Source organism: Mustelus asterias, chromosome 1 (assembly GCF_964213995.1).
Source record: "Mustelus asterias chromosome 1, sMusAst1.hap1.1, whole genome shotgun sequence".
NCBI classification, from domain to species: domain Eukaryota; kingdom Metazoa; phylum Chordata; class Chondrichthyes; order Carcharhiniformes; family Triakidae; genus Mustelus; species Mustelus asterias.
Window position 1 is genome coordinate 246,833 of NC_135801.1, and position 16,736 is coordinate 263,568.

Consider the following 16,736-nt stretch of genomic DNA (forward strand, 5'->3'; position numbering starts at 1 on the left):
GTTGGCCTGTCTACATACTGAGTCAAAAAACCTTCCTGCACGCTTTGAACAAAAACTGACCCCTCTAACGAGCTAGAGCTATAACAATTCCAGTCAATATTAGTCAAGTTAAAATCCCCCATAACAATTGCCCTATTACTTTCACTCCTAAGCAGGATTGACTCCGCAATCCTTTCCTCAACCTCTCTAGAACTTTTAGGAGGTCTATAAAAGACTCCCAACAGGGTGACCTCTCCTCTCCTATTTCTAATCTCCGCCCATACTACCTCAACAGATAAGTCCTCATCAAACCTCCTCTCTGACACTGTGATACAATCTCTGACCAATAATGCTACCCCTCCCCCTCTTCTACCTCCTTGGTGCGTGTGTCCAAGAATGCAACCGATTCCGGAGAGTAGTCTATGGTGAGTCTGATGGTGGGATGGAACTTGTTGATGTCATCATAGAGTTGTTTCAGTGATTGTTCACCATGAGTCCAAAGGAAGAAAATGTCATCGATGTATCTAGTGTATAGCATCGGTTGAAGGTCCCGTGCGGTGAAGAAGTCTTGTTCGAACCTGTGCATGAAGATGTTGGCATATTGAGGTGCGAATTTGGTCCCCATGGCTGTTCCGTGTGTCTGGATGAAGAACTGGTTGTTGAAAGTGAAGATATTGTGGTCCAGGATGAAGCGGATGAGATGTAAAATTGCATCTGGAAACTGGCAGTTGTTGGCGCTGAGCACTGAGGCCGTTGCAGCAATACCATCATCATGGGGGATGCTGGTGTAGAGTGCCGAGACATCCATTGTGACGAGGTTCAACTGCTCCATGTGTGCCGAGTTTCTGTAGGAAGTCCGTCGTGTCGCGACAAAAGCTGGGGGTTCTTTGTACAATGGGTTTCAGGATGCCCTCGACATAGCCGGAGAAGTTCTCGCACAGGGTCCCATTGCCCGATACGATGGGACGGCCGGGTGTGTTTGCCTTGTGTATCTTCGGGAGGCAGTAGAGATCTCCAACGCGTGGAGTACGTGGGATGAGAGCACGGAGGGTGCTCTGAAGGTCCCGGATCAAAGGTCTTGATCAGAGTGCTGAGTTAATGGGTGTGTTCTTTGGTCGGATCTGCAGGTAACTGTCTGTAGTGTTCCTCGTTGTTCAGTTGTCGGTACACTTCTTTGCAGTAATCGTTCTGTTCAGTATGACGATGGCCCCTCCTTTGTCTGCTGGTTTGATAACAATGTTGCAGTTGGTCTTGAGAGCGTGGATGGCGTTGCGTTGTGCTTGGGTGATGTTCGGGGCTGTCTTGTGAGTACAGCTGATGGATCTGGTGTTGACGCACCTCCTGACGGCTTGGGCATACATGTCAAGTCGAGGATGATTGTCAGACAGCTGGGCGGGACTGTGAAATGATTGACAGGCGGGTGGGGCTGTGTGGAATGATTGACAGGCGGATGGGCGGGGCTTATTGCTGGCGCACTGACTGGTATGCAGCGCAGGCGCAGTGAGTGGGTGCTTGGCACCCGGAAGCAGTTTTGAAACTTCCTGCTCTATTTGACCTTTCGGGAGAAAGTGTCGGCTGTGTGTGGCCATGAGTTGGGTGCGCTGTGCGGGGACGTTGGGTCGGTTATCGGTGAGTATGGCAGCGGCAATTCCCCAATGCGGCTTTGCATTGTCCGCATACGGAGCGCTCTTGTTGCTGGGACCGCGGCTCTGTCACAGTCACTGGGAAAGTCGGCAGCTCCGGTCGGCAGCAGTTACCCGCTGTCATCGCCTGGAGTTTGTAGTCTTTTATCCTTGATCTTGCCAAGGGGATTTGTATCAGATGAGGGAGATACTGGCTAGGCCGGCGTTTGTTGCTCTTTGGTTCCTGTTTATTTCCCATTCTTAATTGTCCTTGAGAAGGTGGTGGTGGTGATCTGCCATCTTGAAGCCCCTGTGGTGGAGGTCCATCCACTGTGCTGCTCGGGAGGGGGTTCCAGGATTTGAACCCTGTGATGGAACCATAGAAGCCCACAGTGTAGAAGAGGCCATTCGGCCCATACAGTCTGCACTAACTCTCTGAAAGAGCATCCCACCCAGGCCCTCCCCTCTCTGCGTTTACCATGGCCAATCCACCAACTTCCCTGCTGTTGTAGCCAGTATTTATATGGCTGATCTAGTTGAATTTCTGGTAAATAGTAACCCCAGAATTTTGTTGGTGGGAAATCTAATATCGTTTGAACATCAGAGGGAGATGATCATTGCCTCCTACTAGTGCAATACAAATGTCATTTACGACTTATCAGCCCAAGTCTTAATGTTGCCCAGGATTTCAGCCTATGCAATAAAGGTGGGTCAAGCTCAAATGGATGACATGTTGTACAAGGTCACCAAGTTCAGAGATATGCTAGAAGTTTAGCAAGTGTTTTGTATTGGACTTTTGCTGTTATAATTTGTAGAAATAAAACTTGCTGTTTGTGAGATTTTACTGTGTTCATGTTGGCCTATATTACCAACTGTGGCTTTATCTCCAAAAGCTGATGTGGAATTGCAAGTCCTTTCCATCATCAATCACCATTCTGAAGGTCACTTAAAATGGAAACTTTCATTTCTCTAACAATGTGGCACATTCCCAACATAAATTAAAACCATCATGAATCAAGTCCCAGGGGATCTGTCCACAAATTCAGGTTAAGTGGAGCTCACCGTGAATGCATCTCTATGTAATCTGATATGCTTACAAAGGTTATGTCAAAAGCAACAGGTTCAAGTGGAAACACAGTAAAGCAATAAATGTGTGAAAAAATCTTTGATTCAATTTGTTGGCACCTTATAATAGGTTGACCTTATAAAAGGCTGGAACTTTGCATTGGAAAATGTGGGGAAATAGCTCCAGAAAAACACTAATTTTTTTCTACTTAGCATGCTGTCTTTGATATGCGTGATATAGTCCACCATGTCATCAATGCAGTGTTTTGGTATTGAACTGTGTTGCAAAATCTTGGAGCATCTTTATAGCCTTTGCCATATTGCAGGCACATAAGTGATCTAACTTTGCTTTGGTCTGTGCAATCATATGGCAAACTCAGGCAAGTACTATTAATCCACAGGTGCCAGTGCCAAGTTTTGGCTTATCATGGGCATCATTCTATTAGATTGCTGTCGTGCCAGCAGGATTGGTTAATGACTTCGATATAACCAGAATTTTGTGTCATCTGACTTTGAGTCATTGTGATTTCATGTTCTTGTTTCCTGTTCGAAGCTATGTTGTGAATGATCCTGTTTGTTATGTCACAGTAAGAAGTCTCACAACACCAGGTTAAAGTCCAACAGGTTTATTTGGTAGCAAAAGCCACTCGCTTTCGGAGCGTTGCCCCTTCGTCAGGTGAGTGGAGTGACTGAGTGAGTGACTGTCCACTCACCTGACGAAGGGGCAGCGTTCCGAAAGCTAGTGGCTTTTGCTACCAAATAAACCTGTTGGACTTTAACCTGGTGTTGTGAGACTTCTTACTGTGTTTACCCCAGTCCAATGCCGGCATCTCCACATCCTGTTTGTTATGAACAGAGATGTTTTAAACGTTCAAACTTCCAGTTGATAGCTGAAGGTGTGATGCAACATAGATTCATAGAATCCCTACAGTGAAGAAGGAGGCCATTTGGCCTATCGAGTCTGCACCGACTCCAAAAGAGCACCTTAACCAGAACCCCCCACCCTAACCCCGTAACCCTGTGCATTGGCCATGGCTAATCCACCTAACCTACACATCTTTGGATGATTTCCCATTTGAAGGCTTTTTTGTAACAGACTTAAAGAAGTTATAGCTAAACACTTTTTTTTTGTAGGCAACTTGCACTTTAAACCCCATCGGGTCACTGTCTGTGTGGAGTTTGCACATTCTCCTTGTGTCTGCGTGGGTTTCCTCTGGGTGCTCCGGTTTCCTCCCACAGTCCAAAGATGTGCGGGTTAGGTTGATTGGCCATGCTAAAAAATTGCCCCTAGTGTCCTGGGATGCGTGGGTTAGAGGGATTAGTGGGTAAATATGTAGGGATAGGGCACATAAGTGATCTAACTTTGCTTTGGTCTGTGCAATCATATGGCAAACTCAGGGGTAGGGCCTGGGTGGGATTGTGGTCGGTGCAGACTCGATGGGCCGAATGGCCTCTTTCTGTGCTGTAGGATTTCTAAGATTCTAAACTACCGAACCGACTATTTCCCTTTTATTTTTAACACAGCATGCAAAACCCACTTTGCAGGTATACTTTACACTGTGTGCCCTTAAGTTGTCATTCAATTTTCTTGGACCAAGTCTAAAGTGATTCTCAGCTTGAGTATTTACTTCCATACTTTTAATTTCTCAGCCTGGTAAATGTTTACTCCAGAAATGATCTTTCATGATGAGTCCTTTTAGTGGTTCTCCCTCTGATGTAAGCGAGGGGAGTCCTCCAGCCTCAATCCTGAATTTGGCTTTCTCAGTCCAAGTGAAAGTTCCCACCTGCATTCCTGCAAGATGAAGCATAGGGACTCGATCTGTAACTGCTCTCTCTCTTCTGGATCCTGGCAGACTGCCTATGTCTGAGTTTTCAGGGATAGTTTGGAAGTGCATCCCCTCTCCAAACTCAAGACATGCATCGTGGAAGTGTCCATTGTGTGGGATTAGCATAACCATGGTTGACGCCTAATCTGTACTGGTGTGAGCTGTGACCTTGACACCGTACCTGTGATCGCACTTTAGTTCTTTGAAAATGGAGTATACTGCTATGGGGTGCAGTACGATGTTGTGATATACCACAATGACTGCAGATGGATGCTGAAGAAAGCCTTCTTGAATTTAATTAAATTTTGAATTTATTTGTTCACTGGATGTGGGTGTTGTTGGCTAGGCCAGTTTTTATTGCCCTTGAGAAGGTAATGGTGAGCTGCTGCCTTGAACTATTGAAGTCCATATGATGTAGGTATATGCGCACTGCTGTTAGGGAGGGAGTTCCAGGTTTCAGACCAAGTGACAATGAAAGATCGGTGATATAGTTCAAAGTTGGGAAGATGTGTGACATGGAGGTGGTGGTTTTCCCATCCATCTGATGCCCTTGACTTTCTAGCTGGTAGAGGTCCCAAGTTTGGAAGATGCTTTTGAAGAGCCCTTGATGGGTTCCTGCAGTGCATCTTGTAGATGATACGCACTGTCACTGTGAATCAGTCGTAGAGGTATTGAATGTTTAAGGTGGTGGATGGGGGGTGCTTATCACCCTGGCTGTTTTGTCCTGGATGATGCTGAACTTCTTGAATGTGTTGAAGCTGTACTCATCCAGGCGAGTGGAGAGTATTCCACAATCGAAGAGCAAAGAAAATTACAGCACAGGAACAGGCCCTTCGGCCCTCCAAGCCTGCACCAACCATGCTGTCTGACTTAACTAAAACCCCCTACACTTCCGGGGACCATATCCCTCTATTCCCATCTCATTCATGTACTTGTCAAGACCCCCCTTAAAAGTCACTCCTGTATCCACTTCCACTACCTCCCCCGGCAACGAGTTCCAGGCACCCACCACTCTGTAAAAAATCTGCCTCGTACATCTCCTTTAAACCTTGCCCCTTGCATCTTAAACCTATGCCCCCTAGTAATTAACTCTTCCACCCTGGGAAAAAGCTTCTGATCATCTGATTGTGGCTTGTAAATAGTGAACAGGCATGCCCTCTTTGCTCCACCCGCATGGGCTCCTCCACCCCCAATTTATGGTTGATGTTAATCTTCTGCTTATACTTTGGGCCACAGTAAATCCATTTCATAAATCTGTTAACACTAATGATAAATAGTGAAGCCAGATAAGCTTTTCTGAAAATTTCTGCTGTTATTCCCACAAATCTCAAATATGTGTAGATTAAGTATTCTTTTTAAAACTCTACTGGAATCTCATTGTGAAATGGCTCTTTTCACATTCTAGCCTTTCGTTGTGTTAACATCAAGATGGAAAAGATTGAGACCTACTTGCAAACTGCTATACAGCACAAAGTCTGGGAAACCTGAGCAACCTATTGGGCGATATCCTGTCCCATATAAAAAGGATCTGCCATATGATATTGTTGAACTGATGGAGGAGGTAGAAACTAAGGTAGGAAATCTTTACTTCTGATGTGTTGTCAGGATAAGGGTTCTTTTTCAGGTTGGTGACCTGTAACCAGTGGGGTTCCACAGGAATCAGTGTGGGGACTACAACTGTTTACAATGTATATTAGTGACTTGGAGGAAGGAAGAATGTACTGTAGCTAAATTTGCAGATGACACAATAGGTGGAAAGGCAAACTGCGAGAGGGATATAGTTTACAAAGTGATATTGATGGGTTCAGTAAGTGGGTAAAGAGTTGGCAAATGGAGAATAATGTGGGAAAATGTGAAGTTGTTCATTTTGGAAGAGAGAACAAAAAACCAGAAAGAAGAAAAACTGCAGAAAGCTACAACGCAAAGGGACTGGGGAGTACTTGTGCACGAAACACAGAAAGCTAGCACACAGGTACAGCAGGTAATGGGGAAGGCTAATGGAACGGTGGCCCTTATTTCAAGGGGGTTGAAGTATAAGAGTTGGGAGATCTTGCTGCAACTGTACAAGGTACTGGTGAGACCACATCTGGAGCACTGTGAGCAGTTTTGGTCCCCTTACTTAAAGAAATATATTATTTAATTGGAGACAGTTAAGAGAAGGTTCACTAGGATAATCTCTGGTATGGAGGGATTGTCTTATGAGGAAAGATTAAACAAGTTGGGACTCTACCCATAGGAATTTAGAAGAATGAGAAGTGATCGAATTGAAAGACAGGATTCTTAAGGGCCTTGACAGGGGAATGCTGAAAGGATGTTTCCCCTCATAGGAGAGTCCAGGACCAGAGGGCACAGTCTTAGAATAAAGGGGTAGACTCTACCTTGGTGGTAGAGTCCTTGTGTATATTTAAGACTGAGATACTTGGATTTTTGATCAGTAAAGGAATCAAGGGCTATGCGGAAAGGGCAGGAAAGTGAATGTGAGGAACATCAGATCAGCTGTGATCCTACTGAATGGCAGAGCAGGCTCGAGGGGCTGAATGGCCGACTCCTGTTCCTATTTCTTTTGGTCTTATGTTGGTAATCTGTTTCACCAACCGTAGTTCAATCATTTATTTTAGCACGTGCTGAGAAGACTGCATTGTGACAAGAATTTTATAGATGAAAGTTCCTATCGGAATTGACAATATGTAAATGCAAATATATCAAGCAGCAGAAACTTGTTAGTGCGATTGCACAAGTGATTCTTGTTTTGTGAGTTCTGTTCTGCATTATTCTTATTAGAAGTTGAAATATTGAATCAGGCTATTTGGTCCAATTGACCATGTCTCTGTTTCACCTCTACGCGAGCAAATAGTTTTGATCACCATAATCCTCCCTGGTTATTATATCCCTTCATTCCCTTATCCTTCATATACTTTTTGAATATAATCTTGACTGCTGACACAGTTTCCGTGTCAGCTGCTAACCCTGGTAGTGAATTCCAGTTTCTGAAATCTCTGAAGAGGTTTCTCCTCCCTTCTGATTTAAATCTCTTATATTTAATCTTGTGTCTATGACCCTGTGTTTTAGAGACCCTCCAATCAGATCCTCATCCTTATCTACTGCTGTACAGAGAGCCTAACTAAATATTACTCTTTTATCAATTTTCAATCCTTCCAATGTACTAATTATGACCTCTTTTACCATGGCCTGAGTAGCATCATCTTTCTTGATAAAGACAGATGCAGTTCATTTAATATTTAAGCTATTCCCCTTGCCTCCAGGCGTAATTCCACTTTTTGGTCCCTATCCGCCCCTACTGTTTTTTTTTCCAGCCAAGAGAAAATTTTGGGATTCTCTTTTACGTTAGTTGTCTATCTCTTTTCGTATTCCTTCTTTGCCTCTCTTTGCTTTTTTCACTTCTGAACCTTCTATATTCACCATTGTATTATCCACCATCCCTTATACAAACATATGAATTAGGAGCACAAATTGCCCCGCCCTCCCCTGTACATTTAAGACCTGGCTGGCTGTAGAGATTTGCATTCTAATCAGTATTCTGTAATTTGATTTCTGTGTTTGTGCCCTGTTTGAGAGCACATTTCCACTCCATCTGACGAAGGAGCTGTGCTCCGAAAGCTTATGGTATTTGCTACCAAATAAACCTGTTGGACTTTAACCTGGTGTTGTGAGACTTCTTACTTGCCTGCAGAAGGCAGAGAGTGGTTGTAGATGGGTCTTTTTCTGAATGGAGGTTGGTCACCAGTGGAGTGCCCCAAGGATCTATTCTGGAACCCTTGCTGTTGTCATCTTCATAAATGACCTGGATGAGGAACTGGAGGGATGGGTTCGCAAGTTTGCTGATGACACGAAGGTTGGTGGTGTTGAGGAAAGTTTGGAGGGATGTCAGAAGCTGCAGAGTGACATAGATAGGATGCAAGACTGGGCAGAGAAGTGGCAGATGGACTTCAACCTGGATAAATGTGTAGTCCATTTTGGCAGGTCAAATGGGATGAAGGTGTATAATATCAGGGGTAAGACTCTTAGCAGTGTAGAGGATCAGAAGGACCTTGGGGTCCAGGTCCATAGGTCTCTTAAATCGGCCTCACAGGTAAAGGAGGTGGTTAAGAAGGTGTATGGTGTGCTGGCCTTCATCAATCGAGGGATTGAGTTTAGGAGTCGGGAGATAATGATGCAGCTTTATAAGACCCTCGTCAGACCCCATCTGGAGTACTGTGCCCAGTTCTGGTCGCCTCATTACAGGAAGGATGTGGAAGCCATAGAAAGGGTGCAGAGGAGATTTACAAGGATGTTGCCTGGATTGGGTGGCATGCGTTATGAGGATAGGTTGAGGGAGCTCGGTCTTTCCTCCTTGGAGAGACGAAGGATGAGAGGTGACCTGATAGAGGTGTACAAGATGTTGAGAGGTATAGATCGGGTGGATTCTCAGAGGCTTTTTCCCAGGGCTGAAATGGTTGCTACGAAAGGATATGCCGCTGTTTAAAAAAGGAAGGAGACAAAAGGCGGGTAACTATAGGCCGGTCAGCTTAACGTCTGTAGTAGGGAAAATGCTGGAATCCATTATTAAAGAGGAGATAGCAGGGCATCTGGATAGAAATGGTTCGATCAATCAGACGCAGCATGGATTCATGAGGGGAAAGTCGTGCTTGACGAACATGTTGGATTTTTATGAAGATGTGACTAGGGCGGTTGATGGAGGAGAACCGGTGGATGCGGTGTTTTTGGATTTCCAAAAGGCGTTTGATAAGGTGCCCCATAAAAGGCTGCTGAAGAAGATTAGGGCACACGGAGTTGGGGGTAGTGTGTTAAAGTGGATTGGGGACTGGCTATCCGACAGGAAGCAAAGAGTCGGAATAAATGGGTGTTTTTCCGGTTGGAGGAAGGTAACTAGTGGCGTGCCGCAGGGATCGGTACTCGGGCCGCAACTATTTACCATTTATATAGATGATCTGGAGGAGGGGACGGAGTGTAGGGTAACGAAGTTTGCAGACGACACAAAGATAAGTGGAAAAGTGAATCGTGTGGAGGACGGAGAAGATCTGCAGAGAGATTTGGACAGGCTGAGTGAGTGGGCGAGGATATGGCAAATGGAGTATAACGTTGATAAATGCGAGGTTATACACTTTGGAGGAAATAATAACAAATGGGATTACTATCTCAATGGAAACAAATTAAAACATGCTACCGTGCAAAGGGACCTGGGGGTCCTTGTGCATGAGACGCAAAAGCCCAGTCTGCAGGTACAACCGGTGATCAAGAAGGCAAATGGGATGTTGGCCTATATCGCGAGGGGGATAGAATATAAAAGCAGGGATGTCTTGATGCACCTGTACAGGGCATTGGTGAGGCCGCAGCTGGAATACTGTGTGCAGTATTGGTCCCCTTATATGAGGAAGGATATATTGGCATTGGAGGGAGTGCAGAGAAGGTTCACCAGGTTGATACCGGAGATGAGGGGTTTGGATTATGAGGAGAGGCTGAGGAGATTGGGTTTGTACTCGTTGGAGTTTAGAAGGATGAGGGGGGATCTTATGGAGACTTATAAGATAATGCGGGGGCTGGATAGGGTGGAGGCGGAGAGATTCTTTCCACTTAGTAAGGAAGTTAAAACTAGAGGACACAGCCTCAAAATAAAGGGGGGTCGGTTTAAGACAGAGTTGAGGAGGAACTTCTTCTCCCAGAGGGTGGTGAATCTCTGGAATTCTCTGCCCACTGAGGTGGTGGAGGCTACCTCGCTGAATATGTTTAAAGCGCGGATGGATGGATTCCTGATCGGTAAGGGAATTAAGGGTTATGGGGATCAGGCGGGTAAGTGGTACTGATCCACGTCAGATCAGCCATGATCTTATTAAATGGCGGGGCAGGCTCGAGGGGCTAGATGGCCTACTCCTGCTCCTATTTCTTATGTTCTTATGTTCTTATACAGGTTTAAGGTGCTGGGGAGTAGGTATAGAGGAGATGTCAGGGGTAAGTTTTTCACTGAGGGTGGTGGGTGAGTGGAATCGGCTGCCGTCGGTGGTGGTGGAGGCAAACTCGATAGGGTCTTTTAAGAGACTTCTGGATGAGTACATGGGACTTAATAGGATTGAGGGTTATAGGTAAGTCTATTTATAAGCCGAGGTAGGTAGGGACACGACCGGCGGAACTTGTGGGCCGAAGGGCCTCTTTGTGCTGTAGTTTTTCTATGTTCTAACAGGAAAGCACGATATTTTTAAGACATTAAACTTGTATTCAAGGAAGGAGGGAGACAGAAAGCAGGAAAATACAACCCAGTTAGCTTAACATCTGTTGTAGGGAAATTGCTGGAATCTATTTTTTGGGAGGTTATAGTGGGGCACATATAAAATCTCAAGTAATCAGACAGAGTCAACATGGTTTTGTGAATGTGGAATCATTTTTGACAAATTTATTTGAGGTATTTCAGGAAAAAACAAGCAACAAGGGTAAATGGGTACTTGTAGATTTCCATAAGGCATTTGACAAGGTGCCACATCAAGGGTTAAGATGCAAAATAAGAGTTCATGGTGTAACGAGTAAAAGTAAATTACTGCGGATCTGGAACCAAAATAGAAAATGCTGGAAAATCTCAGCAGATCTGGCAGCATCTGTAAGGAGGAAAAAGAGATGACATTTTGAGTCCAGATGATCGTTTGTCAAAGCTAAAAGGCATAGAAAGTGAGAGATATTTATACTGCAGGATGAGGGAATGAAAGATGAGTCATAGCCACAGAAACCAGGCGAAAGGCTGCTAATGGCAGTCCATGGAGAGAATAAAGGGTGTGAATCGCCAAACAGCAGAGAAGCTAAAATGAAGATGTTGGGGGAGGGAGAGAATGGATGGGACAGAGGTAAAATTTAGAAAAGGGGAAGCAAAGGTAAGGGTGGGGGAAAGAGTCGGGGGGAAGAAAAATGAAGAAAGACAATAAGGAAATAAAGGGTAGAGAACAGTAAAAATTTAAACAAAATAGAATGAAAACAAAGGGGGCCGAGGCGGGGTAGATAGAGCAAATCGTCTGCAGTTGTTGAATTCGATGTTGAGACCGGAAGGCTGTAAAGTGCCGAGCTGGATGATGAGATGCTGTTCCTCCAGTTTGCGTTGAGCTTCACTGGAACATTGCAGCAGGCCAAGGACAGACGTGTGGGCATGGGAGCAGGATCGTGTGTTAAAATGGCAGCAACCGGAAGGTCAGGGTCCTGATTGTGCACAGACCAAAGGTGCTCAGTGTAACGAATAACATTAGTGTGGATGAAGGTTGGTTAGTTGACAGGAAACAGAGTAGGCATACATTTGGTCGTTTCTGACTTAGCAAGGTGAGGTGAGTGGCTTGTCTCAAGATTCGGTGCTGGGGCCTCAACTATTTATTTATGGGTGGCACAGTGGTTAGCACTGCTGCCTCACAGCATCAGGGACCCAGGTTAGATTTCACCTTCGAGTCATTGTCTGTGCGGAGTTTTCATGTTCTCCCCATTTCTGCATGGGTTTCCTCCTGATGCTCCGGTTTCCTCCCACACTCCAAAGATGTGCAGGTTAGGTGGATTGGCCATGCTACATTGCCCTTTAGTGTCCCAGGATGTATAGGTTAGGAGAATTAGGAGGGTAAATATGTGGGCTTGTGGGGTTGGGGCTTGGGTAGGATGCTCTGTTGGAGAGTGGGTGCCGACTTAATGGGCTGAATGGTCTCCTGCACTGTAGGGATTCTATGATTCTATTTACAGTTTACATCAATGAATTGGACGAAGGGACTGAATGTATGGTTGCTAAATTTACTGATGGTGCAACAATAGGCAGGAAAGTAACTGAAGAGGACATGAGTATACAAAGTGACATAGATTAAGTGAGTGGGCAAGAATTTGGCAAATGGCGTATAGTGTGGAAAAATGTGAACTTGTAAACTTTGGTAGGAAGTATAGAAAAACAGCATATTATGATGGTCGGCTTATGATGAAAGTGAGGAGGTGTGGGATAGAGGGAAAGTTGGCCGATTGGATAGGTAACTGGCTGTCTGATCGAAGACAGAGGGTGGTGGTGGATGGAACATTTTCGGATTGGAGGCAGGTTGCTAGCGAGTGCCACAGGGATCAGTGCTTGGTCCTCTGCTCTTTGTGATTTTTATTAATGACTTAGAGGAGGGGGCTGAAGGGTGGATCAGTAAATTTGCTGATGACACCAAGATTGGTGGAGTAGTGGATGAGGTGGAGGGCTGTCGTAGGCTGCAAAGAGACATAGATAGGATGCAAAGCTGGGCTGAAAAATGGCAAATGGAGTTTAACCCTGATAAATGTGAGGTGATTCATTTTGGTCGGACAAATTTAAATGTGGATTACAGGGTCAAAGGTAGGGTTCTGAAGACTGTGGAGGAACAGAGAGATCTTGGGGTCCATATCCACAGATCTCTAAAGATTGCCACTCAAGTGGATAGAGCTGTGAAGAAGGCCTATAGTGTGTTAGGTTTTATTAACAGGGGGTTGGAGTTTAAGAGCCGTGGGGTTATGCTGCAACTGTACAGGACCTTGGTGAGACCACATTTGGAATATTGTGTGCAGTTCTGGTCACCTCACTATAAGAAGGATGTGGAAGCGCTGGAAAGAGTGCAGAGGAGATTTACCAGGATGCTGCCTGGTTTGGAGGGTAGGTCTTATGAGGAAAGGTTGAGGGAGCTAGGGCTGTTCTCTCTGGAGTGGAGGAGGCTGAGGGGAGACTTAATAGAGGTTTATAAAATGATGAAGGGGATAGATAGAGTGAACGTTCAAAGCCTATTTCCTTGGGTGGATGGAGCTATTACAAGGGGGCATAACTATAGGGTTCATGGTGGGAGATATAGGAAGGATATCAGAGGTAGGTTCTTTACGCAGAGAGTGGTTGGGGTGTGGAATGGACTGCCTGCAGTGATAGTGGAGTCAGACACTTTAGGAACATTTAAGCAGTTACTGGATAGGCACATGGAGCACACCAGGATGATAGGGAGTGGGATAGCTTGATCTTGGTTTCAGATAAAGCTCGGCACAACATCGTGGGCCGAAGGGCCTGTTCTGTGCTGTACTGTTCTATGTTCTATGACTCAACCAGGAGATACAGAAGGATCTGGGTGCCCTGGTACATGAATCAGTACGAGTTAGTTTGCAGCTACAGCAAGTGATTTAGGAAAGCAAATGGATATTTCTATTGGGAGAAGAATGAAATATAAATGTAGAGATGTTTTTCTACAGTTGGGTGGGGTATTGATGAGACTATATCTGGAGTACTGTGTACAATTTTGGTTCCCTTATTTGAGAAAGAATGTGTCAGAAGCAGTTCAGAGAAGGTTCACTTGAACAAGGTATCAATACCTTGGATGGAGGTGCTGATCTTATGAGGAAAGCCAGCCTTGGGTATGACCAGAACATGTGGGTATGGACTGCAAGGGCAAAAGAGTACTTGTCTTATTTCTTGCTTGTGTTGGGGAAAATCCTACTAGTTCTGGCCTTGGTGAAGTGAATTCTGTGCAAAACTTTAAACTGAATTCAGCTTAACTGAGCGCAGGAGGTTGTGGAGTTGACCCTAACAAGGGCCTCCTCCTACCAGTCTTCTGCAAAGTCAAGCCCAAACTCTGCTTCCCAATCATTTCTTATCTTGTGGAGAGAAGAGGGGCCAGAGGACAGCATGAGATCAGACAATCTTGAGATAGAACACTTGAGTTTGAGGCAGTGAAAAAATTCCTTCTAATAATGTGTTTCGCGGTATTTGAGGAAAGGGTGAAAAGTGAAAATGAGTAAAACTACGGAGCTGAACATAGTGGTAAAAATGAGATTGGGGCAAATTAAATTTGGCTGCAAGCTCGTTAAAACTGGCAAAAACCCCCATCTAAAAACAGATCTGTAAAGCAAGCAACCAACTAAAACATAAACCAAACAACGTGGGAATAAACCTTTAACTAAATAAAACCATAAATCAAACCCAAAGCTTAGCATTAAAACTAAGAAGAGGGGCAAGCATTCCATCTTGCACAGCATCTGTTGATAGAACAACCTTGTGGATGCCCCCTCCCGACCCCATCTCGACACATGAACTCTTTTTCTCCGCCTGAATGTTTTAAATTCTTGGGCACATAGAATAAACTTGTTTCCTGAGGGCAAAAGTTGGTTTTATGCGGTAGCAAATAGGAATATATTGACATGTTGGTGCAGGGAAAAGTAGTTAGTAAAACAGCTGCTGGGGGAGACACGGTGTGTATGTCTTCTAACCTGTCCTGGACCCCCCCATGCCAACGCTATAGTTAAGAAAGCCCCCCCCCCCCCCCCCCCCCCCCCCAACGCCTCTACTTTCTCAGAAGACTAAGGAAATTTGGCATGTCAGCTACGACTCTCAACCACTTTTACAGAGGCACCATAGAAAGCATTCTTTCTGATTGTATCACAGCTTGGTCTGGCTCCTGCTCTGCCCAAGACCGCAAGGAACTACAAAAGGTCGTGAATGTTGCCCAATCCATCACGCAAACCAGCCTCCCATCCATTGACTCTGTCTCCACTTCCCACTGCCTCGGCAAAGCAGCCCGCACAATTAAGGACCCTGCGCACCCCGGACATTCTCTCTTCCATCATCTTCTGTCGGGAAAAAGCTGCCAAAGTCTGAGGTCACGTACCAACCGACTCAAGAACAGCTTCTTCCCTGCTGCTGTCAGACTTTTGAATGGACCTACCTCGCACTAAGTTGATCTTTCTCTACACCCTAGCTATGACTGTAATACTACAGTCTGCACCCTCTCATTTCCTTCTCTATGAATGGTATGCTTTGTCTGTATAGCGTGCGAGAAACAATACTTTTCACTATGTTAATACATGCGACAATAAATCAAATCAAATTCTACATCATTCGATGACAGGTCCTAGCTAGCAGAATGATTCCTTTAGAATTCTGTGGTGACTATTTCAAATTCCTCAAAATTTCTCTGCTGCTGCATTGGTAGTTTCTCAACTTTAAAACCAGGGAGGGGGAGAGAAATGTTATTCTTTTATGTACATGGAAACACAAAAAATAGGAGCAGGTGTCGGCCATTCAGCCCCTTAACCCTGCTCTGCCATTCAGTAAGATCATGGCTGGTCTAATTGTGGCCTCATTCGGCATTCCCGCCTATCCCCAGTAACCTTAGATTCTTGACTAACAAAGGACTCAATCTACCCTTGCTTAAAAAATATTAAATGACCCTGCCTCTACTGCTCTTCCAAAGACTCATGACCCTCTAAGAAAGAAATACTGCTGATATCTGCCTAATGGGAGACCTCGTTTTAAACTGTGACCTCTAATTCTAGTCTCTCTCTCAAGGGGAAACATCCTTTTAGCATTCCCCTGGTCAAGCCTCCTCAGGATCTTTATATGATTCAATCAGATAACCTCTTAATCTTCTGAACTCCAACAGTTCATCCGTTCCTCATAAGATAACGCCCCCCCCCCCCCCCCCCCCCCCCAAAATCCTGGGAATCAGTCGAATACACCTTGTGATTGTCCCTTTAAGGATGAATCTGAAAGTCACATAATCTGGGCAACCAATCAGGTGGGGCATTACCCTGATAAGCACGGATTCTGTACTCCGTCATCTCGGAAGCAGATTGGCTGCAAGTCTCTGTATAGTTTAACCTGTAAATAAATGAGTTGTGTTTTCCCTAAACTGGTGAACAAGCATCTTGACATTTGGCAATGAAAATAAAACAAAATTCTCAGACTGAGAGTATTCAGTTCACAGTGAAGTTGAGAAAAGACACAAGTACTGACTAAGATGTCCTCTTTGGACTGATGGATCCATTTGAGTCCTCTGAGGAGGACTGGGCACAATACATAGAATGCCTTGGGTATTACTTCCAAGCGAACTAAATTGGGGAGAAGACAAAGTACAAGGCAATTCTGCTGAGTGCGTGTGCAACCCAAACATATAATCCGATTCGCAATCCCACAGTCCCAAGCGTGCCCGAATCCAAATCAATCAGTGAATTGGTGAAGTCGCATTTCTTGCCTAAACCACCAGTCATACTCCTCAGATTCAGTTTTAATTCAAGGGGGAGAGCCCCAGACAAAACAACTGCAACTTGCATCACTAAATTAAAACATGTCGGAGTATTACGATTTTGGAGCCACCTTGAATATGTTACAGTCTGTGGGGTGAATTGGGTTCACAAACAGGGCATATATAGACAGAGACACAATTGCAAGATAATGTTTGCAATGCGAGTCTTTGCAGGTAATCAACTCTTTACAGGCACAGACAACGCGAGT

General features: G+C 44.9%; 1 protein-coding gene across 4 annotated transcripts in view; it reads left to right on the forward strand.

Moving 5' to 3' along the window:
* The first annotated feature begins 1,520 nt into the window (after positions 1 to 1,520).
* The window catches only part of LOC144483758 (uncharacterized), a 60,154-nt gene continuing 44,938 nt past the window's right edge, over positions 1,521 to 16,736 (forward strand). For 2 of the 4 annotated variants that reach the window (XM_078202403.1, XM_078202330.1), the window contains exons 1-2: positions 1,534 to 1,608; positions 5,898 to 6,065. In XM_078202403.1, the coding sequence (XP_078058529.1) occupies positions 1,567 to 1,608; positions 5,898 to 6,065 (210 nt within the window). In that variant the 5' untranslated portion in view covers positions 1,534 to 1,566. Of the gene's footprint in view, positions 1,609 to 5,897; positions 6,066 to 16,736 lie in introns of all 4 variants that reach the window. The other 2 variants (XM_078202469.1, XM_078202523.1) reach the window with 2 other exon arrangements.